General features: G+C 58.1%; 1 protein-coding gene across 1 annotated transcript; it reads right to left on the reverse strand.

The window, feature by feature from the left end:
• Nucleotides 1-642: 642 nt before the first annotated feature.
• Nucleotides 643-26,201, reverse strand: UBE2O (ubiquitin conjugating enzyme E2 O). Its single transcript, XM_049776125.1, has 18 exons — nucleotides 26,126-26,201; nucleotides 9,620-9,679; nucleotides 9,361-9,471; nucleotides 8,195-8,292; nucleotides 7,994-8,057; nucleotides 7,616-7,759; nucleotides 7,354-7,463; nucleotides 7,192-7,267; nucleotides 6,474-6,943; nucleotides 6,217-6,371; nucleotides 5,950-6,062; nucleotides 5,733-5,861; nucleotides 5,455-5,544; nucleotides 4,367-5,066; nucleotides 4,133-4,269; nucleotides 3,016-3,219; nucleotides 2,856-2,913; nucleotides 643-2,515 (listed from the first exon to the last, which is right to left on the reverse strand). The coding sequence occupies exons 2-18, from the start codon at nucleotides 9,629-9,631 to the stop codon at nucleotides 1,827-1,829; spliced, it is 3,360 nt and encodes a 1,119-aa protein (XP_049632082.1). The 5' UTR covers nucleotides 9,632-9,679; nucleotides 26,126-26,201; the 3' UTR covers nucleotides 643-1,826.
• Between the last annotated feature and the right edge of the window lie 927 nt (nucleotides 26,202-27,128).

The raw sequence follows: 27,128 nt of genomic DNA on the forward strand, positions 1-27,128 counted from the left end.
AGCTAAGGTGGGGCCACACAACGTCCAGCACAGAGAAACCTGTAATGACTGGTTGAAATAAAACCAACGACTCCTGCAAAAAAAAAAAAAAAAAAAAAAAAAAAAATATATATATATATATATATATATATATATATATATATATATATATATATATATTGCCACACAGGGCGGTGCTCAGGAGTTACTCCTGGGGTGCTTGGGGAATCCTATGGGGTGGTGGAGATCGAACCCGGGTTGGCCATGTGCAAGGCAAATAAAAAGTGATAGCTGTGCTATTGCTTTGACCCCTGAAAATCTTTTATTTGGGGTCTTTTAGGCTGTACCCATGATCTCTCCTGGTGGGTTCAAGAGAACAACACAATGTTCAGTGGGCATTGAATGTGGCAGGGTCATATGCAAAGTGAGTGCCCTGCCTGCTTTCCTGCCACTCTACCCCCTAGAAATCTATTTTCTTCTTCCCAGAAACACAAATTCAGGTAGTCTGCACCAGGGTCACTATAGCCTGCTGGGCATTTCCGACTCTGAGCAGTGGGACCGTACACTTCCCCAACCTCCTCTCCAGCCCCTGGGCTCCCTCCACAGAAGTGGGCAGGGAGGAAGTGAGGGCTGCCCAGAGGGAAGAAAGGCCACAGAGCCCAGTGAACGGCAGAGGCAGGTTTAATGGTGCCACCTTGTCAGTCTTGTACATTGTAATGAGCCAAACCCTCCCAACCCCCCAAAAAAATTTGCAAGTAAAAAAAAAATTGAATCACACAGCACTTTATACAGGTATCGTAAGCAGTAGGCATTCACAACTCCACAGGGACTGGGCATGGTGGCGGCAGCGGGCATGGCCCGCTGGGCTCTGGGTGCCCCTTCCAGCCGGGCAGCAGGCTCCTGGGGCGCTCCGTATCTGGCCTGCCAGGCCCAGGTGTGGAGCCAGCGTGAGGCGGACAAGACGCATCATGCTTTGGCTTTTTATTTAGTTTTATGTCTGTCCTTTATTTCTTCTTTTTTTTTTTTTCATCTTTCCAGTAAGAGTTAATATCTTTTGCTTCTTCTGAGAGCTATTTTCTTTCAACCTTAAATATTAACATACATACAGACAACCAAAAAGGCCCAAGCCCCGAGGCGCGAGGCAGCGTTCTCAGCCGGGCGCTTCACATTATCAAAAGCTAGAAAACGTGTAAACCTCGGGCTGCTGGGGACGGGCGAGCCCTGCACCACCTCTCCCCAGCCCGGGCCCGCAGAGAGCGAGCGAGCGAGCGAGGAGGCCCCGGCGAGCTGATCACGGGAAGGGTCGGGCCTATGGGGAGCCTGGGGGGTCCTGGGTCTGGAAGAGCCAACTCCCTCCAGCTGGTGCTCCCTGTTCCTGCTCCTCCTCCTCTTCTTCACTCAAGGGACACTGGTTCCCCCCCAGGCATCAGCCTGAACACAGCGGGCCCCCACCTCTCTTGGAGAGCAAGTCTAATGAGCCCGGGGTGCCCCGCGGTGGTTATCAGGCAGGAGACAAGCAGGGGAGGGCAGGGAGGGTCCTGGCAGGGGTGGGGGCAGGTGGCGAGAGGGTCAGGGGCCTGGAGGGAGCCCAGGGTGGTCACCTCTGTTCACGCCAGGCATCACCCTAGGCCACTGAGGAGCCACGCGCTGGGGGCAGGAGGGGGTCTAAGCCAGACACGGAGCCCCTGAGGCCCGGATCGCCCACCGCAGGGTGCCCATCCAGGGGCTGCTTCTGAACTGGAGGGGATGGGGCGGCCACGGCCCTGCCGGGGGCAAGGAGGGCAGCGGGGACAGGAAGCGGGGGAGGAGGCAGGGCACCCTCGCCAGCAGCGCCCCACTAGGCCCGGCTACTTGTCCTCCGTGTTCTCGGGCATGCCCGCCTCGATGAGGGCGGCTCGGAACTGCGCCAGGACACCCCGGATGCTCTTGATGAAGCCCTTGGAGAGCGGGAAGAGGGGGAAGCCGATGTCGGGGTAGCCGCTCTTCTCGGGCAAGAAGCTCCGATAGCTCTTCCTCCGCTTCTTTGGTTTGACGCTGGGCGGCACCGAGGCGTCGGGCGCTGCCTCCGAGGCGGGGTCCGTGGGGTCCCTGCAGGCCGATGCCGCGCCCTGGGCACCGCCGCCGCCCTCAGAGTCCGAGCCCTGGGACGCCTCTCCCGGGGCCAGACCCCCGTCCTCTGCCTCGGCCTCCTCGCGGCCGCCGCCGCAGTCCGAGAGCTCAGTCGCCACCGTGGGCTCCGGAGAGCAGCGGTCCTTGGGGAGCCCGTTGGGCAGGGCCTGGGCCCGCTCCAGCAGTGCGTGGGTCTCCAGCCAGGACTCGATGCGGTTCACCAGCCGCCAGCCGCCGGCGCTGAAGTGCAGCCGGATCTCCTGCTCGAAGACCTCGGGCGGCCGCCGCACCAGCTGCGTCATGGACTGCACCACACGGATGAGCGCCATCTCGTTGTAGCAGCGGCTGTTCTCGTAGCCCTCCTGCAGGCCGCGGTCGCTGTCGAAGCCCGCCTCGTTGTAGTAGGGCTCGTTCACCAGGATCAGGCCTGAGGGTGGGGGGGTGGAGGGCTCAGGCTGTTGAGCCAGGGGTCCCAGGGAGGAGCCCACACCAAGGATGCCTGGCCCCACCGCCCTGACCACACCCCCAACAGCACCATCACCAGCTCATCGCCCCACCCTCATGACCTAAGCATACCCCCAAACCTGCCCCAGAGGGGCTCAGGATGTGATCCAGGGGTACTAGGGAGGAGCCCACAGCAAGGGTGCCTGAACCCACCCACCCTGACCACACCCTCCCCATCTCATGGCTCTGTCCTCAAGACATGACCACGCATGCCCCCGAACCTGCCCCTGTCCACACCCTGGCCCCACCCACCCTGTGCCTACCTTGGATGGAGATGAGGACCTGCAGGAGGCTGGATTTGCTGGTCCATCGTTCGGTGCCCTAGGAGAGGCAAGTATACCGTGTCAGATCAGCACAAGTCAGTGTAGCCTCTCACCCAGCACCCCACACCCCCATTCCAGGGGGGGCATGGCTCGCACTCACCTTTCCAATCCAAGTACCCAGGAGGCTGACGCACACCTTCCCGTTGTCGTACAGGTTGGGGTTCAGGCGGCCACTGCACTGGGAGAGGTAGCAAAAGTGGGGGGGCACGGCCGGGTAGATGTTGGGGAGCTGGATGTCAAACAGGTAGAGGCCGTCCTCATAGGGGGTCCGAGTGGGGCCCTTAATGAGAGCCGAGAAGAGGTCCTGGAGGGAAGAGGGACGGGAGGGATGAGCTGGCATGTGGACAGAACAGGAACAAAGCGACCAGACCCCGGCAACGAATCAATATGCGTCTCTCCTCAACAGAATAGGTCTAATAACTGAGCCATAGTCTCAGCCCACAGCGACTTCTTTTGTTTTTGTTTTTTGGGCCACACCTGATGACACTGAGAGGTTACTCTTGGCTCTGTGCTAAGAAATCGCTCCTGGGGGCCGGAGAGATAGCATGGAGGTAAGGCATTTGCCTTTCAAGCAGAAGGTCATCGGTTCAAATCCAGGCGTCCCATATGGTCCCCTGAGCCTGCCAGGAGCAATTTCTGAGCATGGAGCCAGGAGTAACCCCTGAGCACTGCCGGGTGTGACCAAAAAAAAAACCCCACAAAAAGAAAAATCGCTCCTGGCTTGAGGACCATGAGACACCAGGGATCGAACCCAAGTCAATCTTGGGTCAGCTGCATGAAAGGCAAACACCCTACCACTGTGCTATCACTCCGGTCTCCCAATAGCAACTCAACAGGACTGCTCAAAACTGCTGCCTCCTTCCATCCCCAGGGAAGGCCAGCCAAGAATCACAACCCATTTCACTCGTAAAATCCAGAGCCAAGAAGATGTGAGCCCGGCGGGCAGGGCAGCCTACTCAGAAGCTTCCTCGTTTCTCCTTTCTACAGGAGGGGACAGCTGCTAGTAGGCTCAGGGGCCTGTGGGAAGGGGGGTGTTGGGGGAACACCCATCAAGCATCAGGGACTCAACTCCAGGCCATGTGCAGCTCCTTCCCTTCCCCACCTCTACCTTTGCCAACACAGCAGCAGGCTTGGCTCACTAACAGGTGATATGAAGTCTAGGACTGGCACCCCGCGAGGCTCTTGCCCACCACCCCTGCCCACACAAGGCCACTTGCCATTCGATCCTCAAATGTCTTGACCATGATGCCATCAGGCAGTGACGTGGCCAGCAAGGCCATCTCCTTGCGAACGGTGCTGAAGAATTTCTTGGCCTCTGGGGGCTGGAACTCGATTTTCTTAAAGGAGTGATTGGCTGGGGGTGCGGGGGAGAGATGGGTCAGCCTGCAGCTGGGGAGGAATGGGGTGAAGGTCCTAGTCCGCCCCATGCCCCGCACCCCCCCCAAACTCACAAGGCGCGAACTCCAGCACGGAGAAGACCTCGCCCCTGGCGCTGGTGAAAGTGACCCCAGGCTTGCCGCCACACTGCTGGCACAGCACGGGCGTCTCGCTGGGCCACTCAGCCTTGACCGGCGACTGCACCTCAGGCCTGTCTTCCCTGCGCTCTGCTTCAGGTGCAGCCTCCATCTTCTCCTCCTCAGCGATGGCCACGTTGTCCAGCGTCTTCTTGAGGTTCTCCTGCAGCTTCTTGATGTCGTCCAGAAACTTCTTCTCCCGGGTGGGCCTCTCGGGCTCGGCGGTGGGCGAGGTAGGCGAGCCGGTCAGCAGCTGCTCCACCGTCATGTTCTTGAGGCTCTCCAGGATGCGGATGGCCTCCTTGAGCTCGCGGAAGCTCTTGGGGGGCCCTTCCTTGCCCGCCTTCTCCATTAGCCCGGCCACTGGGGCGGCCATGGCCACAGCGCCCTGGATGGCGGCTGTGGCCGCCTCTTCGCTGATCACCACCCCCTTGTCCTCTTCAGGGGCCGCTGGCGGCTCGGGGGCAGCGGGGATGGGGGGCTCCTCGATCTTGGGGTGCTCGTCCTCCACCAGCCCGTTGTCAGTCTCCCAGCTATCGCTGTCGTCCTCCCACTCATCTGATGACGCCCCACTGCTGCTGCCCTCCACGGAGTCATAGTCCGACTCCTCGATCTCCGACTCGATATTGTAGAGGTGCTGTGGGAGAGCAGATGGTGCTGTGTGGAGCTGACCGCAGGGGCCTGGGCAGCCCTAATCCCCCATCCCATTGGGATGGACAGGCATTCTTGGGGGACAGGGGACGAGTCCAGCTCCAAGGGAGCAGGAGGTGAAAGGGGAGGGGACTGGGCTGAGCCAGCTCGGTTTTTTCTATGTCCTGAGCAGGGCACGCCATCTTCTAAGCCGGGCAGCTGAGGAGTTTGTGGGACACACACACCTGGAAACTGGGGAGAGGAACCCACCCACGTGCTGCTCCTTAACCTAGGCTCAGTCCCAAGCTTTCCTGGACCATCACCCCAAAGCTGGCACCTCTTTGCCAACATGTCCCCTCACATGGAAGGTGGCATCTGGGGCCTGTGGGGCATACCTGGGGAAGAATGATGGTCTTGGAGTTGTCAGCCCACACAACTTCCACCTTGCTGCTGACATCCACTCGAGCTACCTGGCCCACTGATGGCTGTGGGATAGAGGGGGTCGGGGCAGGGAGAAACCAGGTGAAATTGCAGCTCTATGCCTTCAGGCCTGGACTCAGGGAGCCACCTGGTGGCAGCATTGGGAAGTGCAGCTGTGGTGATGGGTGTACAGGGTGTAGTGGATGGGAGCCAGGAATTGGGGACAGGGAAGGAGACAAGCAGGGACAGGCACCTCATCCTCTTTGGGAGGAGCTCCATCCTCGGTGTTGCCGATGCGGATGACGATGTCGGTGGTGCGGAACCGGAAGTCGGGGTGGTCGGCGATGTCGTAGACACTCACGTCCTCCTCTTCTCCGATCAGCTGGGATACAGGGGGGCTGGCGTGAGGCAGACACCCCCATATACCTGGCCCCTAAGGGAGACCTGGGGAGTGGGGGACCCGCACTCACCTCCACGTCGTCCCCGCTGGGCCGCAGCTTGAACCACTTGACCATGCAGGTGCGGCCCACATGGTCCCCGGACTGCACAACGCCGTAGACAGCAGGATCGGGGCAGCTCTGAACTGGGGGCCAGAGGGGGCCACAGCAGCTGAGGCAACTGGAGAGGGCACTGGCCATCCTGCAGGCCTGTGCCTCCACTCTGAGACTGCACAGCATACAGCAGCCACCTTCCCCACCTCCTGCTTCCCTACCCCCATGCAGCCTTGTTGGCACTACCTCGCTTGTCCACCACGAAGTCCCCGGGGCAGAACTCATTGTTGTCCAGGTGGTGCACGGGGAAGAGGTCGTTGGAGCGGATGTTGCACTCCACTGAACCATCCTGCCACATCACGTCGGCCGAGGTCATGGTGGTCACCACCTCCACGGCCACCCTGTAGGCGGGCGGGTAAGCCAGCAGGATGCCAAGGGTCCTGGCCCTGTCCCCAGCACCGTGCCCCCACTGCCAGCCACGGTGGGGCTCTCCAGCAACCCACCTGTCCCCCGGCTTGAAGTCGCGCGTGATCTTGTTCTTCTTCCTCTTGTGTTTGCGTTTCAGGTTGCGGATGGACAACGGGATGCTCTTCCGGCGACTCACGCCGCTGCCGCTCTGTGACGAGGTGGTGGAGCTGGCGGAGGAAGTGACAGAGCTCGTGTCGTCTGTGTCGTCGGCCGCCTCGTCATCTGCGTCCTGCTCGGTGGGTTGCAGCCGGCTCTCGCCGCCCTCCTTCAGCAGGAACGGGGGCAGTGGCTCAGGCTCAGCCGCCTCCTCAGGGCCCTCATCCTGCATCTCCACGGGGCTGGCCGAGCCATCGGGCGTCTCCTCGGGGCTGGCTGAGCTGCCCGGCTCGCACTTGGCCTGGTCACCTGCTTTCTTGTGCTCCTCCACCGAGTGGTCCCGGGAGCACTGGGCGTCGGGTGAGCAGGACATGATCCGCACCACCTGCTTTTTGAGAAGGCGCTTCACCTGCAGGGGTGGAGTGGGGAGCAGCTGTGGGGACCCCCCTGGCGGGCGGGCCCGGCAGCTGGGGCAGGGCGCGGCGGCCATACACACCTCGGTGGCCGGTGAGGGCCTCGAGTGTGGCGCAGGCCGACCCACGGTGGCTCCTCGGCGCCCGCCAGCCCCGACCCCGGACATACCTTCTTGGCCATGGAGCCCTCCCCCTGCGCGCAGGTCTTTTCTGGACATTCACAGGCAATCCGGGCCGGCTCTACCTTGGCTGGGAAGACGTAGAGACAACGTTCCCCAAGCTGCCGCTGAGCATGGTCGAAGCATCCGAGACGCTTCACCCTGTGGGGAGAGGCGGGGCTGGGCCAGCGGGACTCCCACCAGACACACGCCACCCCAGCCACCTTGGGCTGGCCAGCTCCACTCACCTGCCAAGGTTTTCCTGGGTGATGATGGAGGGCGGGGGGCTGGCGCTGTCCGTGCCCCCGGGACAGAAACTCTTGGTGATCCATGTGACTTTCAGCTCCACGACTTGCACCTGGGAGGAGGGCAGGTGGGGGACCATACAACGGGGCACACGGTGGAGGGGTGGCTAGTGGAGCCCACGGCTCATAGTATGGGGCTCTCTCTCAGGCCAAGGAGCCACCTGCATGCTGGGAGACCAGGCAGATCCTCGCATCCCGCACTTACCTCCTCCACCACCACCCGGAACTTGCTCTTGGTGCTGAGCACCGGCTTGACTCCTGACAGCCACTGGACGCTGGAGAAGATCTTCGCAGGGCCGATGAGCACCTGGCCCGGATAGAAGCCATAGGAGTCGTCGAAGAAGAGGCCCTGCGGGGGATGAGGCAAGGGGGTCCGTGAGCAGAGCCTACAGCCCGACACGTGCACGGCACCGTGCTACCCACATGTGGCACCAGATCAGGCAGCTCAGGGCCACAGGCATGGGTGGGTCCTGGCTGGATGCGCAGCTCAGCACAAGGCAGTCCTTGGACACTCGCTTGGAGGAGCGAGTGGAAACCCAGACAGAGGCTGAGGATCAGCCCACGGGGCCTGGAGGACACGCACCGAGTCACTGACGTGTGGGCAGACGTCATAGAGCTTGGCCCCATCCTCTGTATTCATGGAGCACCTGCGACGGGAAGGGGGACTCGGTCTGAGCAGGCGGTGCCGCCTCGTCCCACCAAACTGGCATAATGAGCCCCCCTCCACGGACCCCCCTCTCCCAGTGTGCCGTTGGCAGCGACCCTGGGGCTGTGGTGGGCACACCTGGCACCGTTGGAGAGTTTGAGGATAATCTGGTTCTTGAGGTCGTAGACTTTGCCCAGCCAGCAGTCATAGGCGATGTAGTCCCCGTACATGAAGGGCTGTGGCAAGGGGGGGGGGGGACGTGAGAAATGGTGGGCACCCCTCCACGCTGCCAGGCTCCTGGAGCTCACTCACTGGCTGGGCTCAGCCACAGCCTGCAGTGGGGGCTTCCCTCCAGCTTGTTAGCTGCAGCCCCAATGCCTGCCCAATGCTAACAGGAGCAGATGTCTGCCCGGGGATGATGGAGGACTCAAAGAGATAGTACAGCGGGGAGGGTGTTAGTCTTGCACGCAGTTTATCTGAGTTCAATCCTGGTACCACATTAATGTCCCCCATGACCATCACCAGGTTTGATTCCTGAGCAGAGCCAGGAAGAACCCCTGAACGCCACCTGGTGTGGCTCAAATGCCATAAACCAAAAACCAAAACAAGCAAGAAAACCAACAGGGAAACAAGGAGGCCAAAGTGATAGCACATTGGGGGAAGGCATTTGCCTTGCATTCAGCCAAACTGGGTTCGACCCCCAGCATCCAAAATGGTCTCTGAGCCTGCCAGGAATGACCCCTGAGCACTACCGGGAGTACCCCCCAAATCCCCCCAAATCAGGAAAACGAGCACAGTTGGAAAGGGGCAGGAAGGGGCTGGGCAGGACCATGTGCCTCTAATGGGAGTAGCAGTTTAGCAGTGAGAAGTGATAGAGATGCTGAAGGGCAGAGGCAGTCCAGGGGCTGACCTCAGTCACAACAGTCATGGCTGACAGTCTTGGCTGAGCCAACCAGTGCTGTGTATGGTGGTAACCCACAGAGCCCTATAGGGTCCCCCAAACCTGGCTGCTCCATCAGGGGGCAGGTGGTCACCCCTGGACAGGCCAGCGGGAGAGTGGCAGGAGGTATGGGGTGTGACGAAGACTGGGACACAGGATGGGAGGTGCAGTACTGAATCCCACCAGGGAAGCAGGTCGAGAAAGGACCTCGCATAGTCGAGCATGGGCTAAGTGGCTCCAGCTCTGGGAAAGACGCTCGATTTAGGGGTCCTGGGACCCACAGAGGAGATGAAGGGCTGAGGGAAGGGAAGGGGCTGGGGAGGGAATATGGCGTGGGAGGATATGACACCTGCATGGAACTCACCCAGATGTGCTGCAGGTCTTTGCTGTTGACTGGGTAGATGATACAGTTTGTGCCAATGAGCTTGACGGCGCAGTCGATGCTGACGTCAATGACGGTACCACACTGGCTATCCTAGGAGGCAGCGCCCAATCAGCTAGGAGGAGGCCTTGCCTCACTCCCAGATAGATCCCCACTCCCATGAACTCGGGACTGGCTAGCCTAGGAGGCAGCGCCCTATCAACCGTCCCACCCCCTCCCCATTCGTAGATGTGGGACTCACAGTGGAGCGCATGTGCCGGACCACATCCCGGGGCACCACTGAGCGATCCTCCAGCTTCAGCTGAGAAAGAGCAGAAGCACGTGTTGAGGGGCCCTGACCCACGAAGTGAAGTAGCCATCATGGCACCCCCACCCCCAACAGCACCAGGTAGAGGGAGACCTGCAGGGTCCATGCCACCCACCAGGCCTCCGGAGCACCCAAAGTTTTCCCTGGCACGGGAGTCCCGGCCCCCGAGCCCTCTGCAGATCCCAAGCCCTATCTGCTGACACCACCTTCTGGTCTGGGACAGGCCCTGACAGCTCAGCGGTTCCACACGCCTTATCTGTCCCTCTGGTGCCGAGGAGCTCAGGACCAGGGCTCTGGAGGGCAGCCAACAAGGCCAGCGGATGGTCTCTGGGGACTGACCAGCAGCCGCCTGGCAGGAGACGCTTTCCCCGCAGTTTGTGCTGCCGCACCACCCGCAGGGGGCCACCTCTGCACCCACATCCGCAGAGCACAGGCTGGGCCCCTCTGACCACTCACAGCCCAGGCGCTGGAAGGCCTGTGACATAGGCACCAAGTCATGGAAACAGGGCAACAAGGATGAAGAAAAAAACGTCACTGCCATGCCGAGTGGGCCACACCTGGCCTGTGTCAAGAGGGCGTGTTCACTGCCACGGGGGCGTGTCTTCCTCATGCCACGGAGGGCGGGTCCTCTTCCCCGTGGATGTGTCCTTTCTGGTGGGCATGCCCACGCAGGCCACCCTCTTTAGTATCTGCCCCCAACAGGCTAAAGGCCAGAAAAAGGGGGCCGAGGAGATGGCTTAGCAGTAGGGTGTTTGCCTTGAACGCAGCCAATTCAGGATGGACGGTGGTTTGAATCCCAGCATCCTATATGGTTCCCTGAGCCTGCCAGGAGCAATCTGAGCACAGAGCCAGGAGTCGACTCTGAACGCTGCCAGGTGTGACCCAAAAACCAAAATAAATAAATAAGTAAAAAGTAGAAGGCCAGAAAGAGGCAAGCAGGCGGAATGGGCCAGAATCTGGAGGCCTCGGGGTCCTTCCTCTAGGACCCCTTTCAGGCAGGGGTCACAGATCCATGCCTGGCAAAAAGGGGTCCCCCAGCACTGCTGGGGGCACCTCGCCCACACCCCCACTCCTAAAGCCAACAGGTAGGCCAGAGTGCCCAGCAGATAGTCGCAAAGGTTTCCCCCCCACCAAGATTGACACTGCAAAGTCTGTAAAACTCCCCACCCCTGGCAGGGAGCACGGGGTCGGAGAATCACCCACTGCCCGTGTGCGGCCCCTCCAGCTGCCCAGAGCCTCTAGGTCGAGGACGCAGCAGTGTGGATCCCTGCTGGGGGAGCCCCCAGACCAGGTCCCGGCTGCCAGGATGGCTTGGTGGAGCCATGAGGTCCGATCCACTGAAGCCAAGGATGATGGAGCATTTCCTGCAGTTTCAGCAGAGACAAAGCCCTGAACACATCATAAGGAGAAACACTTCTGCACATCTATGCCAGGGGTTGTGGTAGGGCCAGGCTGGGCCGAGGTGCTTACCACCTCCCTCCCAGGTCAGGGGGGCAGCTGGTCTTTGCCCCCCCCCACCCCTCCCCGGTAGCCCACCTCCCCAGGGCCGCAGAGCAGACGCAGACACAGCAGAACTCAGTATTCAGCACTCAGCAGGCCTCAAGCAGGCATTTCCACCCAAGCCTGCAACCTCAGCACAGAACTCACTGGAACGGCCTGGGTAGGGACAGCAGGGACACAGGGCTTGTCAGAGGTGCCCGTACAGGGCAAGCACTGTCACGCATGGCCACACACCCGCCCTGCACCAGCCTTGGCCTCCTGGGGAGGTGGCACAGGTCCCTGGAGCCTGGCCTTGGAAGCAAGTTCAAATCCCCAGTGTCCCACAGAGGCCTAGCACTGTGAGCATCACCGAGAGGAACCCCACGAGGGAGCGTCTCCTGCCCTGGGTGCCTCGGCCAGGGCTGCCAAGCCACCAAGTGCATGGGCAAGCCTCCTTCTCCCAGGAGCCAACCCGGGGCCTACAGGCGAGTGCCACAGCCCGCCAGATGTGGGAGGAGGGAAGGAGAAAGGCCCAGGTGCACTGGAATATGGAGCAGGGTGGGACTGGGGACTCCCCAACACTCCTGTGGCAGAGGGGTAGGACTTCCAGCCCCGGAGCTGGAGCTGGTCCCATCCTTTCCCTGCCACACACAAAGCCCCAGCAGCCCCAGGCCCACCTCGAGAGGGATCTACTGCGACTGACTGGGATCTACTGGTCAGCACCCACTAGGAGGGCATGTCCGGGCTAGTCCTTAGGGCCCTGACTCAAAGGTGCCATCATCCCCCAACTTCCTTCCTATGAGGCCTCATCTCCCTCTGCACAGCTGTTCTAGTGACTTGCTGTCCCTCCATCCTTGTGTCCCCATGTCCCTGTGTTCCCTTGGCCCTCATCCCTCTGTCCAGGCTCCTTCCTGCAAACCCCCACACCGGAGGTACCTGCCAATGGATCGATACCCACTGGGTAGGGTGCTGCCTCCTGCCTGTGCCTGCCCACCCACTGCGGTAGTCGCTTGCTCACTCGCACAGCTATTTTTAAAAATGCAAATACAGTAGGAAAAGGCAGTATAACTAACGCCAGGGCCCAGGCCAGGACTCACTCTTGTGTGTGTGTCTCTGTCTCTCCGTGTGTATGTGTGCATATGTGTCTGTCTCTGTGTCTCTGTGTCTGCGAACATGTGCACCTCACAAGGACCAGGCCTGACCGTCCTAGAAAGCTGAGTCTCACCCATGAGTGGGGTGAGAACACAGCACAGACACCTCCCTAAACCCCCGTGGCAGGTCTCAAGGACAAGCAGGCCACACATACACAGGCCAGGCCAGCGAAGAGCAGGCCAAGAGCTCAGCATCGGAAGTGAGTGACCCAGGGACTCTGGTCCCTTTGGGTCCCAGCTCTGAAGCGCACAGGGACAGAAGGGCAGCAATGCCAACCCCACGAAACACTGGTGGCGGTGGGGGGGGGAATAAGCCACTGCCAAGATGAGTTGCTCTGGGACCCACTCTGAGGCGGCGGTGGTCTGATGCACAATCCCAAACCACAAAGGACAAGAACATGCTGGGAGCAGCACTCAGAGAATAGCTGAAGGTGCAGGAGACACTAGGCTGGAGGAAGAGGCAGGGCCAGGCCAGGCCTCTGTGATCTCCTCTCGTCTGGGCTGGCCCCACTGGCCCAGGGGCTCAGTGTTCGATTAAACATCAGCCCACTCTGCATGGCATCTTCTAGGCCCAGCACCTTTGTCAGCAGTTCCACTCCTACTGATGCAGGTGTTCACCCCATAATTGCTTTGTCTAAAGAGCAAGCCCCAAGGCGAGAGCCATAGCAGAGTGAGGAGGTTCTTTGCCTTGTACACAACCAACCCGGGTTTGATACCCGACATCCCATATGTCTCCAAGCTTGAAAGACAAATTTCTGGGGCTGGCGAGGGGGCGCTAAAGGTAATGTGTCTGCCTTGCAAGCACTAGCCAAGGAAAGGACCATGGTTCGATCCCCTGGCATCCCATATGGTCCCCCCAAGCCAGGGGCGATTTCTGAGCACTTAGCCAGGAGTAACCCCTGAGCATCTACCAGGTGTAGCCCGAAAAACCAAAAAAAAAAAAAGAGTGATTTCTGAGTGCAGAGCAAGGAGTAACCTGAGTGCCGCTGGGTGTTGCACAACACACACACACACACACACACACACACACACACACACACACACACACACACACACACACACACGAGCTAGAGAGAGCAGGCGGAGAGAGAAAGAGATGGCCCGTGCCTATCCCTCACCCCACCAGAGGCGACATTTATAAACAATCTGCTGCCCCTGGAATTTGATCACGGGTTGGCTGCTGAACACCTTGGTGGCAGATACTGCACCCTGGTACCCCCGTCGCAGTGAGGTGAAACAAAGAAAGAAGGGGCCTCAGTCACCCCACCCAAGCACTCCCAGTACTCCCTGGTCGCCTGGCCCCCACCCTTCAGTCCTGAAGCAGGTCCCAACATGCACCGTGCTGCAACCCCAGCTACAGGGCTGAGCACACATGCATCCCCTTCCCTCTGCTGCCACCACCCCTACCAACTGCCATGACCATGGAAGGGACAGTGTGTGCCCCTGTACCCGCAGTAGGTCGAAGTCACTTTGGCTAACCAAGTCGTGCCTTAGCACACATGGGCAGAGCTGGGTCAGACTCAAGGCCTCACCACCCACCTCCTGGCCCCTAGTCTTTGTAAGGGCCAGTCTTTTTTTTTTTTGGGGGGGGGTTAGAGATAGTACAGTGAGAAGGGCACTTGTCTTGCACGTGGCTGATCTGGGCTTGATCCTGGCATCCCAGATGGCCCCAGATCTGAGCACTGCTCAGGATAGCCCAAACCCAAGCAAAAAAATAGAATATAATACCCCCCCACAATTGGTCGTGAAAATTTAAATCCTATTTCTACTCTTCCAGTGGTGACCCTTGAGTTTTGCTTTTGACCACACAGTGGCGTTTGTAGGACCAAGCCACGCGGGCACCAGCCAGGAACACTGCCCTCCGAGCCCCTCCCCAACCCCTTCCTTTACTGGCACACCTGCTCAGCTTCAGGTCTCAGCAAACTCAGAGCCTCCGACTCTCCCTCAAGAATCTGAACATGGGGCCAAAGAGATGGCATGGAGATAGGGCATTTGCCTTGCATGCAGGACAGTGGTTCGAATCCGGGCACCCCATATGGTTCCCCGAGCCTGCCAGAAGTAATTTCTGAGCATACAGCCAGGAGGAATCCCTGAGCGCCACCCGGTGTGACCCAAAAACAACAACAACAAAAAACAAAAACAAAAACAAAAAAAAGAATCTGGGGGCCGGAGAGAAAGCATGGAGGTAAGGCGTTTGCCTTTCATGCAGGAGGTCATCGGTTTGAATCCCAGCATCCCATATGGTCCTCCGTGCCTGCCAGGAGCAATTTCTGAGCCTGGAGCCAGGAATAACCCCTGAGCACTGCCGGGTGTCACCCAAAAACCACCAAAAAAAAAAAAAAAAATCTGTGCTGTGCTCCGCTTCTGGCCAGGAGCCAGTGCCAACACCAGGGAAGATGTCGCTGCCCCAGGTCCTCGCTGCCCCGGCACACACTGTCCTCCCTTCTGGCTCATGATCCTCCTTCTCCAGTTCAGCCAGGTCTGTATGAAGAAACTCAGTTTCTCTTCCAGGAAAGAGCCTCTCGTGAGCTCATCTTCACACAGCAAGAATTCAGCTGGCTGAGTGATGGCAGGGTCAGAAGGTGGAGTCCATGAGGCCCCATCTATGCGGTGAATGCTGGGGTGCTAACTGCCAACAACCCTTCCACCAAACAGCAAGCAGCTCCGACACAGCCCTGATCTGGGAGTACATGTACATGCACACAACGGTGGGCCTCTCCTTTGTCCTGTGCCCTCACACCCAAACACCCCAGAACCCTAGCTCTGCGCTCTTGCCTTGGTCCTCTGACCTGCTGTTTCTGGGCCCCCCTGGGCTCCTCCTCAACCTCTATTTTCCCCTCCTGCAGGGTTCTCAAAGACAAGGATCTGACCCGTTTTCACTCTAGACCTACAGCCTTTCCCTTTTCCTTTTCATGTCTGACCTGTTTTTATCTTTCACCCCTTAATCTTGGAGTTCAGGACCTCTGCTATCATCCCCTGTAACCTTCAGAGTGTGGCGAGAGTGGCATCCTGCAGCTCATCGTCCCCGCACTTATAGCAATTGTCCCAGAGTCTCTGTGGCTGGAACATCCACACCAGCCTGGCAAGCGCCGGGATGTGGCCTGGAAGAGGGGCCCAATCTCCAAGCACCGTCGAGAGACAGGGGTATCTCACGCCGCCTTTCCCCCTTTAGGCCTGCTGAGGTTTCTGCTTCCAGTCTGTCCTCACGGGGCCTGTTGTGGGGCTGAGATGACACCCTCCGTCCCTCCTCATGAGCTGCCGTGAGTGACCCCAGCAGGTGCTGCTCTGGCTCCCAGGCCCAGGGAGCTCCTGTGAAAACCCTGCCTCCTAGTTCTGTGCATGGGACCGGGCAGAATGTGTCACTCACTGCTCTGCACCCTGAAATCAGCACTTCGGGAACCCCTTTCTAGTCGACACTTTTTTTGGGGGGTCACACCCGGCAGCACTCAGAGGTTACTCCTGGCTCTATTAGGCTCAGAAATTGCCCCTGGCAGGCACAGGGGACCATATGGGATGCCGGGATTCAAATCACCATCCTTTGGCATGAAAGGCAAATGCCTTACCACCATGCTATCTCTCTGGCCCCACTAGTCAACACTTTCCTTCCCTTCATCTCCCCTAAATGGCAGTTTTTTGTTTGTTTGTTTTTGGGTCACTCCTGGCTCTGCACTCAGAAGTTGCTCCTGGCAAGCTAAGGGGACCATATGGAATGCCGGGATTCAAACCAGGGTCTGTCCTATGTTGTCTGCATGCAAGCAAATGCCTTACTGCTGTGCTATCACTCTGGCCCTAAATGGCCCTTTTTAAAAAACGATTTTAGGGGGGCCAGAGAGATAGCTCAGTGGTAGGGCATTTGCCTTGCAAATTCAGGATCAATTCAGGACTGATGGTGGTTCGAATCCCGACATCCCATGTGGTCCCCGTGCCTGCCAGGAGCGATTTTTGAGTGCAGAGCCAAGAGTAACCCCTGAGCACTACCGGGTGTGACCCCAAAACAAAACAAAAAAAACAACTTTAGGGTACCAGGGATGGAAGATGACTCACCCAGGCCCTGTTGGATGCCTCTGTCCCATTTCCTGTCAGTCTCTTCCTCCATCCATTACCTCTGGGGCCTATAATGCTCACGCCAACTCTCCTTGGATTTTATCTCACTGAGGGATGCAGGCGATGATGTCCCCCGAGGGGCCTGTTTTCTGGGGGCTTGGAGAGCCCTAGGAGAATGTGGCTATATAGAGGCAACCCCGACAGAGGATGCAGGAGGCATCTCAAACTCATAGTTCGGGACCTGAGCAATAGCACAGTGGGGAGGGTGTTAGCCTTGCATGCAGCAGAACCTGGTTCCATCTCCAGCATCCCATAGGGTCCCCTCACAGCACAGCCAGGAGTGATTCCTGAGGGCAGAGCCAGGAGGAACCCGAGTACTGCTGGGTGTGGTCAAACCAAAACCAAAACATAAAACAACAAAATCCCAAACAAATCAAACCGAAGTTCAGTGGCAAATGAGAACAGGACCTGACATGAAAGACACACGGACCCAATTCGCCAAGACTTGGACAGGACTGAAAGCACCAGACAACTACAAACAGAGCAGAAGGCACCCAAAGGCCTGGAGGGAGGCAGGTCACATCCAGGGACAGAGATGACCAAGACCATCGCGGGCAGGGATGTGCCAACAGAGTCCACTCAGATTTGACCCTGGCACACCTTCCGACTCTGAAAGCTGTCAGGAGTGATCCTGAAAGCAGCTGCATGGGTCTGCCTTGTAACCCCCATAAAAAGGTCACAGGGCACCAACAACTACCGGGGTCATCCAGAAACCAGCAGACCTGTGGCACAATGCCTGACGTCAGCAATCTGGGAGGAAACACCAATGAATCCCAGTGACTCGAGAAAAGGGCCAGGCTCAAGGGAAAACAGGAAGAAACCACAGTAACTTCCAAAAACTAAAACCAGACGGGCTGCTAGCACAAGCAAAAGGGACCGTGGGGGGGCTGAGGAACAGTGGAAAGGGGCACCGCTCTGGGAAACAGACAGAAGTTGCACCTGACACGGCACCTCTGTGGTTGGGTTTGGACCCCCCCAAGAAAGAAAAACAGCAGCTGGCCTGGCAGGATAACACAAGGCCCCACCGGTCCCACCTCCAACACTTAGGAGAGCCCTAGAGCACCACCAGGAGATGGCTGTGAGCACCACAGGATATGACCCACAAATCCAGCAAGCAAAGCACCCCAGGAATGGGATGGCTGAGCGTCTTAAGCTTGGACACAGCACTCTGATCCAGCAGAGATGGATCCTGAGTCACCAGGGGAAACTCCAGTGGATGCATTTGGTCATTTGGGGGGGGGGGGTAATAGAAATCCCAAGCAGTGCTGGGGGGCTCAGGGCTACTCCCAGGGCTACTCGGCCCTGCAGGCCAGAGTGCCAAGGCCGAAGATAGCTTCGGCCCTCCAGGGCCAAGGACCAGAGACCTACCATCAGGGCCACCCTGACAGTGCTGGGAAAGAAATTTGGGGTCCCACAGACACCAGGCATGTGCCCTGCCCCTTTGAGCCACGCCCCAGGCCCCCAGAGACTTCTCACTTTTTTGGTTTTAGGGTCAGAACCCATGGTGCTGAGGGTCACTCCCAGCGCCGTGTGAGTAGGATGCACTTCATTGAACTCCCCATGTGCCATTGCTCTTAAACCCCCGCCCACCCCCCACCATGGTCTTTCCAATTTTCAGAAGATTGAGTCTGAGTATTCAAAGTGTCCTTGGCTCCGGAGAAAATGCATTTCCACACACTTGCTCACTCTCACACACACAGATCAAGCCAACATGCAAGTGTTAACTCCGGTTCATGACTGTTGGTTCTATAAACCATCAGTGCCCTTGGCTTTCAACTTCTCTGTGTTTTTGCACCTTTTCCTGCAATAAAAACACAGAAAAGTTGGGCAAGGAGGCTGGGGAGATAGTACACGTGGCTGACCATATGGTCCTTCAAGGACTGCTAGGAGGAAGCCCCAAGGACCCCAGGAAGGCCAGAGCCATAGCGCAGAGGGAAGGGCTTTTGTCTTGCTCGCAGCTGACCCAGGTTTGATCTCCGGCATCCCATGGAATCCCCTGAGCACCACCAGGAATGACTTCCGAGGGCAGAACCAGGAGTAACCCCTGAGCACTGCTGAATGTGGCCCCCAGTAACAAAATAATCATGGACCCCATGAAGTCTAGGGACCCCTTTAAGTCAGCCCAGGGCAGTTTTAAACCACTTTCATTCTCCAAGTTCCAGATGAGCCTTCAGATGGAATCCTTACCAAACCAAACCAAGCCACCGTTCCTTTTTCCTCTTTGCTTCCGGTCTCCCACCCACCGACAGTGCTCAGGAAACTCATACCAGCTCCCCAACAAACCCCCGCTCACCCTTGCAGTCGCTGTCCACCACCTACTGCCCCAGGGCCCCGTCGATACAAAGGGGAAGGACGAGATACCTTCAGCGGCGAAGTAATGGAAGAGCGGCGCGGTGAAAAGTCACTGTGAGGTCTCGGGACCCACAGATTCAGCCCCTTGAGACCATTCCCTGTCAACGAGCCAATAATACAGCAGGCTCTGGCCCTCTGTTTTCTGGGGACATGGACACTGCCAAGACAGCCTGGAGCACTCACTGGGGCCTCGGCAGAAAGCACCCGGGAAACATCAAATCCTACCTCTCAGGCCCGGAGAGATAGTACAGTGGTGTTTGCCTTACAAGCAGCTGATCCAGGACCAAAGGTGGTTGGTTCGAATCCCGGTGTCCCATATGGTCCCCCGTGCCTGCCAGAAGCTATTTCTGAGCAGACAGCCAGGAGTAACCCCTGAGCACCACCGGGTGTGACCCAAAAACCAAAAAAAAAAAAAAAAAGAGAGAGAGAGAAAGAGAGAGAGAGGGGGAGAGGCAAGACCATAAAGGAGAAGAAAAGTGCCTCTCTAGAGAATAAGACAAGAAGAAGGTTTGGGCTGGAGCAATAGCACAGCGGTAGGGCATTTGCCTTGCACGCGGCCAACACAGGGCAGACCCAGGTTTAATTCCCAGCACCCCATCTCCCAAGCTTGCCAGGAGTGATTTCTGAGCACAGAGCCAGGAGTAAACTCTGAGCGCCACCAGTTATGGCCCAAAAATAAAAACAAATAAAGAATAAAAAAACAAAAAAAGCCTGGAGAAATAGCATAGTGGTAGGGCATTTGCCTTGCAAGCAGTCGATCCAGGATCAACAATGGTCTGAATCCTGGCATACCATATGGTTGGTCCCCCGAGCCCACCAGGAGTGATTTCTGAGCAGACAGCAAGGAGTAACCCCTGAGCACCGGTAGGTGTGGCCTAAAACAAACAAACAAACAAAAAAAGGTATGTGTGGCCGGAGCTGTAGAGGCTGCTGTTTATTGCCTTGCACGTGAGAAACCAGGGTTCGAGCCTCTGTACTCCATGGGGTCCCTGACCACCACCAGGAATGTTCCTTGAGTGCAGAGCCAGGAGTGACCCCTGCAGGTGGTCCCCAAACAGAAATAAATCCAAAGCAATACAACCATGGCTCTGTCCCTGTTATTCATTCATAAACATGCTGCTGGTCTTTTAGGAGTTTCCAAAACTGTGTCCCAGGTTCTGGAGAAATCCACCTACAGTCCGCTCTGCTTGGGCACCTTCTGCCAGAGATGGACTTATGCAGGTGGTATTTGAGTGACTGGCTTTTTTGTTTTTGGGCTACATCCTACAATGTTTGGAGGCTACTCCCCGCTGTATCCAGAATGACTCCAGGTGGCGCTAGTGGACATATATAGTGCCAAGGATTGAGCTGGGGTTGGCCACAGAAAAGGCAAATGACTTATCCCCCAAAAGCTATCTCTCTGCCCCCCCCCCTTTTTTGAGCACAAGAGTGTCGAGCCACACCTGGCACCTGGCAGTGCTAAGGGATTACTCCTATTCTGGCACTCAGGAATCAGTCCTGCTGGGGATCAAACCCAGACAGGTCATGTGCAAGGCAAGCAACCTCTCCACTGTATTGATTCTCTCTCCCCCCCCTCTTTTCTTTATTTCCTTCTTGGTTTTTGGGTCACACCCAGAGGTGCTCAGAGGCTACTGCTGGCTCTGCGCTCAGAAACTGCTCCTGGAAGGCTCAGGGACCATATGGGATGACGGGGATCAAACCTGGATCACCCGAACCTGGGTCAGCTGTGTGCAAGGCAAACGCCCTCCCATTCCACTATCGCTCCAGCACTCTCCCCGTTCTTTCTGGCTTGAGCGTCACCACAGTGGTGCTCAGGGGCTATTCCTGGCTCCAAGCAGGCACTGGGCCCATTGGGCTCCTCTCTGGCAGTGCAGGTGCAACTCTAACCTCCCAATTCCCAAACTCCTTCTAGAGTGACAGAGAGAGCAGCGGAGTCCCCCAGGACTCCGAGAAAGATGCCAAACCCATGTGACCCACCACGGCCAGCCCTTCTTTCCTTCTCACTCCCCCAAGGGAGCACGGGGGCAGAGAGAGCCACTGTGTGCGCGGGACCCGCCACGGGACAGCCCAAAAGATCAGTATCTGCTCACAGCCAAGGGGCTGGCATAGGCTCACTTGAGGGGTGAGGGAAACAGACCACATGGCTGACAGAGGGAGAAACTGAGGCAGTGACTCAGACCAAGGTCAGAGAAGGCACAGCCAGGAAGAGGGAACCAAGCTTCTGAGCGAAGACAGACAGACAGACAGACAGAGACACACACACACACACACACACACACGCACGCACGCACACGCACACTTAAAGTGCCCTCGGGTCGTGTGCCACCTCTGACCCGCACCGCTGAGGGCTGGAGTCGGGAAGGGGGAACCCAAGGGACAGGAGGAAAGTCACAGAAGGGCCAAAGGCTGAAGCACTCGTTCGAGGTGCAATTAGAGGCACTGGGGCCCTCGGCCCAGCTGACCTTACATAACTCCACCTATGACATCACCACCACTGAGGCTTTAACTCGGCCCTGCACCTACTGGGCGTGAGGCAAACTTCACGTGCTGGGATGCTCCACCTAAATAGCTTTCCCCACGGAAACTGGCCAGAGTAGGAGCCAAAAATAAACTGTAAAGCCAATTCCTCAGGGATGCTTCACACACACACACACATAGCCGGGGGGCTGAATTTTATAGACACTGAATGTTGAGACCAGTCAGGCATATGCCAAGGTACACAGGGTGGGCAAGCCTGGGACAGCTCCAGCCCGGACAGGAAGCCCCAAGCCAGGCAGACAGCCAGCCAGCTCCTGCCTCTCTCCAACCAGGACTGAGCCACACCTGGGGGGCCACTTGGACCAGCAGGACTCCAGAGGAGAAAAGACAAGGTGTTCCATGCTAGCCTTATTCCAAACATCTGCCCAGAGGAGACATTGAGCAAGAAGAGGCCTGATCTTCTGCCCCTCACTCAAAGGAGATCTGGGAGGCAGATGGGGAAACAGTTCACAGTCTAAGCTGCTCCCCCCCACAATGGAGATGCAGGCTAGGGGGACACTAAGGGAAGGAGGGCACAGGCCACTGGCTGGAGCCTCAAGATCAGAACCAGAAACCTTGAAGTGCTGAGGGAGCATTTCCTACAGTCTCTGGGGACCACTTTTGGCCTCTTCAGCTCTTGCTGCTTTTATTCCTTAAAAATCTCGCAGAGGGGGCCGGCGTGGTGGCGCTAGAGGTAAGGTGTCTGCCTTGCGAGCGCTAGCCTAGGACAGAGCGCAGGTCGATCCCCCGGTGTCCCACAAGCCAGGATTGACTTTTTTTTTTTTTTTTTGGTTTTTGGGCCACACCCTGTGACGCTCAGGGGTTACTCCTGGCTATGCGCTCAGAAGTTGCTCCTGGCTTCTTGGGGGACCATATGGGACGCCGGGGGATCGAACCGTGGTCCGTCCTAGGCTAGCGCAGGCAAGGCAGGCACCTTACCTCCAGCGCCACCGCCCAGCCCCCTCAGGATTGACTTCTGAGTGCATAGCCAGGAGTAACCTCTGAGCGTCACCAGGGGTGGCCCAAAAACCAAAAAAATCTCACAGAGGGGGGCCGGTTCTATCGCACAGCAGTGGGGCATTTGCCTTGCAAGCTGCCGACCTGGGACGAATCCAGGTTTGATCCCCGGCATCCCAGATTGTCCCCCAACCTACCAGGAGCAATTTCTGAGTGCAGAGCCAGGAGTAACTTCTGAGCCCCACCAGGTGTGGCCCCGAAACAAAAGCACAAACAATAAAATCTCGTAGAGGGGCTGGAGCGAGATAATTGGGGATTGGGGATTGCTCTAAAGTAGCTTGCCTTGAATACAGATGACCCAGGTTTGATCCCCTGAGCCCCACCAAGAGTGATCCCTGAGCAGGGACAAGCCCTGCCCACAACCACCAACACACTTCAGAGAAATGAGTAGACTCAGAAAAATTTTTACATACACAACACACATCTGCTCCAAATTAATACAAAAAGTGATGAAAATACTCCACTGAGGGTTGGAGAGACAACACATCAGGAGCACATTTGCCTTGTATGAGGCTGACCCAGGTTTGATCCCTGACATCCATCCCACAGGGTTCCCTGAGCCAGCCAAGACTGATTCTTGAACACAGAGCCATAAGCAACCCCAGAATGCCATCGGGTGTGGCCTCCAAATAAAAACAAAAACAATGGGGCAGGAGAGATAGGATGGAGGTAAGGCATTTGCCTTGCATGCAGAAGGGCAGAGGTTTGAATCCTGGCATCCTATATGGTCCCCCGAGCCTGCCAGGAGCGATTTCTGAACATAGAGCCAGGAATAACCCGAGTGCTGCCGGGTGTGACCCAAAAAACAAAACAAAAACAAACAAACAAAAACCAAAAACATTCTGCTGCCATCTAAGCATGAAAGGGACACACTTTAAAAATCTCGACAAGGGGCCGGGAAGGTGGCGCTAGAGGTAAGGTGTCTGCCTTGCAAGCGCTAGCGTAGGACGGACCGCAGTTCGATCCCCCGGTGTCCCATATGTTCCCCCCAAGCCAGGGGCGATTTCTGAGTGCATAGCCAGAGTAACCCCTGAGCGTCAAACGGGTATGGCCCAAAAAACCAAAAAAAACAAAAAACAACAAAAAATCTCGACAAGCGTCAGTTTGCAAGGCAGCAGCTTCCAGAACTGTCACCACTACGGTGCCTCTTCAGGGACTGGCTCCCTCCCAGGACTGATGCTCGCTGGTCCAAAGGTCCCTGTGACAGGGCTGCAGGGACCCAGCATGTCACCCTGTCCATCCAGTGGCCAGAAGCAAGGAAGGCCGGGCTGATGTCAGCTGAGCAGGATCACAGACGCCTCCTACTAATAGGGTGTTTGGCTTTTGTTTTTTCCTAAATTGCTACCTGTAAGTATCAACTTCCTCCCTATAAACCTATTCCCCAAAGGAATGACATCCATGAATGGGCCCCACAGGCCTTAGGCCTCTAACATCTTGTCACCATGCCCAGATGCTTTTGCTCAACCCAGAAGCTCCAGGAACTACAGTGGCAAAGAACACATTGTTGTTTGGGGGAGGGGCTTGGGGCAGTAAAGGAGCAGGGCGAGCAACACAAGCTGACCCAGGTTCGATCCCTGGCATCCCATAAGGTGCTGCGAGTCAGCCAGGAGGTATTCCTGAGTGCAGAGCCAGGAAGAATCCCTGAGCACCGTCAGGTGTGGCTCAAAAACAAATGGAAAAATGGATGTGGCCAGCAGCCGCTATGAATCTCACCAAGTTCAAAACAGGTTACAACAGGGCGGCTTCAAAATATAACTAGGCTGGTGCCTGGAAGTTATTTTTGTTTTAAAAATTCCAGAAAGCACATTTTACAGCAAACTCCGTATGTGACTGGCAGGTAGAAGGAGGCCTCCTGCCACTGAATAGGCACAGAATTTCCACCACAAGCAAGATGAACAGGAACAACAGCTGATAAATGTGGCAGCCCTGGAGCCAGAGAGACAGCATAGTGTTAGGGCATTTGCCTTGCATGCTGCCATCCCTGGACAAACCCGGATTTGATCCTTGGCAACCCGTATGGTCTGTACCGGTCCCCTGAGCCTGCCAAGAGCCATTTCTGAGAACAGAGCCTGGAGTAACCCTTGAGTGTCACCCAGAGTGGCCCAAACACCCAAAAATAAAAAAAAATTTAAAAAAGTGTCAGCCTGGGGGCCAGTCCCCAGAGTTTAAGAGAGGCTGGGGAAGGCACTGTAGCATCTCTGGGGGGTGCCCATCATCCTCCCAATCATGCACAAAGCCCCTCTCCTCCTGCCTGAGTGCTTGCTCTGCCTCACTCAGTAATGTCTTTCACAGATTTTTGCAGAGCCCTAAGGGCTTCTGCAGGAAAACCAGGGTCCCATGTGCGGGTGGCCTTTCAGGAAACGTGTGAACACAGGCCAAGTTGGACTCTGCTGGCTTGAGCACTTAATCCTACCACCAACCACTAAGATCACTGGCCCCATTGCCTGTTGGGGCTGGGATCCCAGACCCCCTTGCAAAAGGGGTGGCCCAAAGCTCCGGTCCTGTCACCTTGGTTTCCTCCCACTGTGTGCAGCACCCAGATTAAGTTGGCTAGGGCCTACCACCCCCCCTAAAATCAGACCTCACCACCGCCCAGGCCCGATTCCTGCTTAGCAATATTTTCTCCAAGGGGAGGAGGCCCCAGGAGGTGACGGGTTGAAAGATACTGAGAGGTGTGTGCAGCCCTGATAGACACCTCGCACCCACAAAAACAAGACGGGTGGGAGTGTTAAAAATAAATCACCCAAGCAACCTCTGCGTGGAGGTCGAGGTATCTTGGGGGGTTTCCACCATAAACCGCTGTCTGGTTTAGGCGGTTACAAGATTCACCCGCCTCAACCCCAACACCATCTGGGGGCCCCCGTGGATGCAGATGGAAAGAGCCTGGAGGGAGGGGCCAAGCAAAGCCTCTAGTTTCCCAATCTGGGGTGCAGAAATCCGGCGTTCTCCTCCACATACCTTTCTTTGAGAAGCCCAGCCACACTTAGGGATCAGTGACCCAACAAACCCCAGTGGCCGCTGTCACCTCCCCTGCCCTAGACCTGCACTATTAACACGGAGGCTCCGGATGGCCAACGATTTCCCCTTTGCTTTGAAAAAAGAAGTTTCCCGGGGCCCGGAGAGATAGGCCTTGCTTGCAAGCAGCCGATCCAGGACCAAAGGTGGTGGGTCCGAATCCCGGTGTCCCATAGGGTCCCCCACCCCCCACCCCGTGCCTGCCAGGGGCTATTTCTGAGCTGACAGCCAGGAGTGACCCCTGAGCACCGCCGGGTGTGGCCCAAAAACCAAAAAGAAAAAAATAAAGAAGTTTCCCCGGCAAGAAGCAAAAGGAGGCGACGGGTGACAAGCAAGCCAAGCCAAGAGAAGAGAAGACACCCAATGCGGGTGGGCCGGCAGGCCGGCAGGCAGGCAGGCAGGCCAGGAGGCGCAGTGCGGGCAGGCAGGCAGGCAGGCAGGGTGGGTGCAGGGGCCCATCCCTAGGGAGGGTGGGGTGGTGGGCACTGGCAAGCTTTGTCTGGAGCCGGGCCTGGGTCGCCCTTGGGATGGCCTGCAGGGCCCTGCTGCGCGCCCTTCTTGCCTCCCTTCCAAGGGGACGCACAATGCGGCTGCGGGGTGACCCCGCGCCAGCCGGCCAGCCGGGGCCTCGTCGGGCAGGCCATCGGGCGGCCTGTGCCCGGGGGCGAAGCGGGGCGAAGCGAGCGGCTCGGGCTCGGGGCGGCGGGTGGGCCGGGGCGCGCCCGGCTGCGACGGCCATGACTCTGCAGCGGCCGGGCCGGGCCGGCGTTCGCGTGCTGCGGCGGCGGGGGCCCCCGACCCGCACCTTGGTCTCCTTGACGTGCTGCTTGACGCCCTCGGGGTACCACTGGACGCGCACGTAGCCGCGGCGCAGCGGGCTGGCCCTGGCGTCGTCGGGGCCCGGGCCCGCCTCGGAGCAGCCCGAGCTGGCGCGGCCGTCGTCGTCGGCGTCCGAGTCCGAGTCCTCGCCGTGGATCAGCCGCACCAGGCCGAAGTGCACGGCGCCGCGGTAGCGCCCCGACACCAGGTCGTGCGAGAACAGCAGGCGCTGCGAGCCCGCCTCGGCGCCCGGCTCCGGCGCCGCCGGCCCGCGGCCCGGCAGTTCCGGGCCCGGGCCGGGGCCGGGGCCGGGGCCGGGGGTCGCGTCCGGGCCTGCGGCGGCCGGGACGGGCGCGGGCGCGGGCGCTGCGGGGTCCGCCATAACTGCTGTGCTCGCGCGAGTCTGCTCGGCTCGGCTCGGCTCGGCTCGGCTCGGCTCGGCTCGGCTCGGCTCGGCTCGGCTCGGCTCGGCTCGGCCCGCCCCGCCCCGCCCTCCCGCGCGCCCTCGCGCCCGCCCGCTCGCTCGCTCGCACTCCCTCCCTCCCTCCCGACGGACGGGCGGATGGGGCGGGGCCTGGCGCGCTGACGTGGCGCGACGTGCCGCCGTCGTCAAGGACCCCAGGCGGTTGCTAGGAGGCGGTCGCTAGGGGACGCTCAAGATGCTGCTACGCTGCTGCGGAGGGAGCCAGGGAGGCGGCTGGGCGGTGGGCGATGGGCGGATGGACCGACGGACGGACGGATGGATGGACGGATGGATGGGTGGGTGGGTGGATGGATGGTTGGATGGAGGATGGATGGATGGATGGAAGATGGAAGATGAAGGATGGATGGATGAATGGATGGATGAATGGAGAATGGAAGATGAAGGATGGATGGATGGATGGATGGATGGATGGATGGATGGATGGATGGATGGATGGATGGATGGATGGATGGATGGATGGATGGATGGATGGATGGATGGATGGATGGATGGAGGATGGATGGAG

The sequence above is a fragment of the Suncus etruscus genome, chromosome 1, assembly GCF_024139225.1.
Source record: "Suncus etruscus isolate mSunEtr1 chromosome 1, mSunEtr1.pri.cur, whole genome shotgun sequence".
Classification (NCBI taxonomy): Eukaryota; Metazoa; Chordata; class Mammalia; order Eulipotyphla; family Soricidae; genus Suncus; species Suncus etruscus.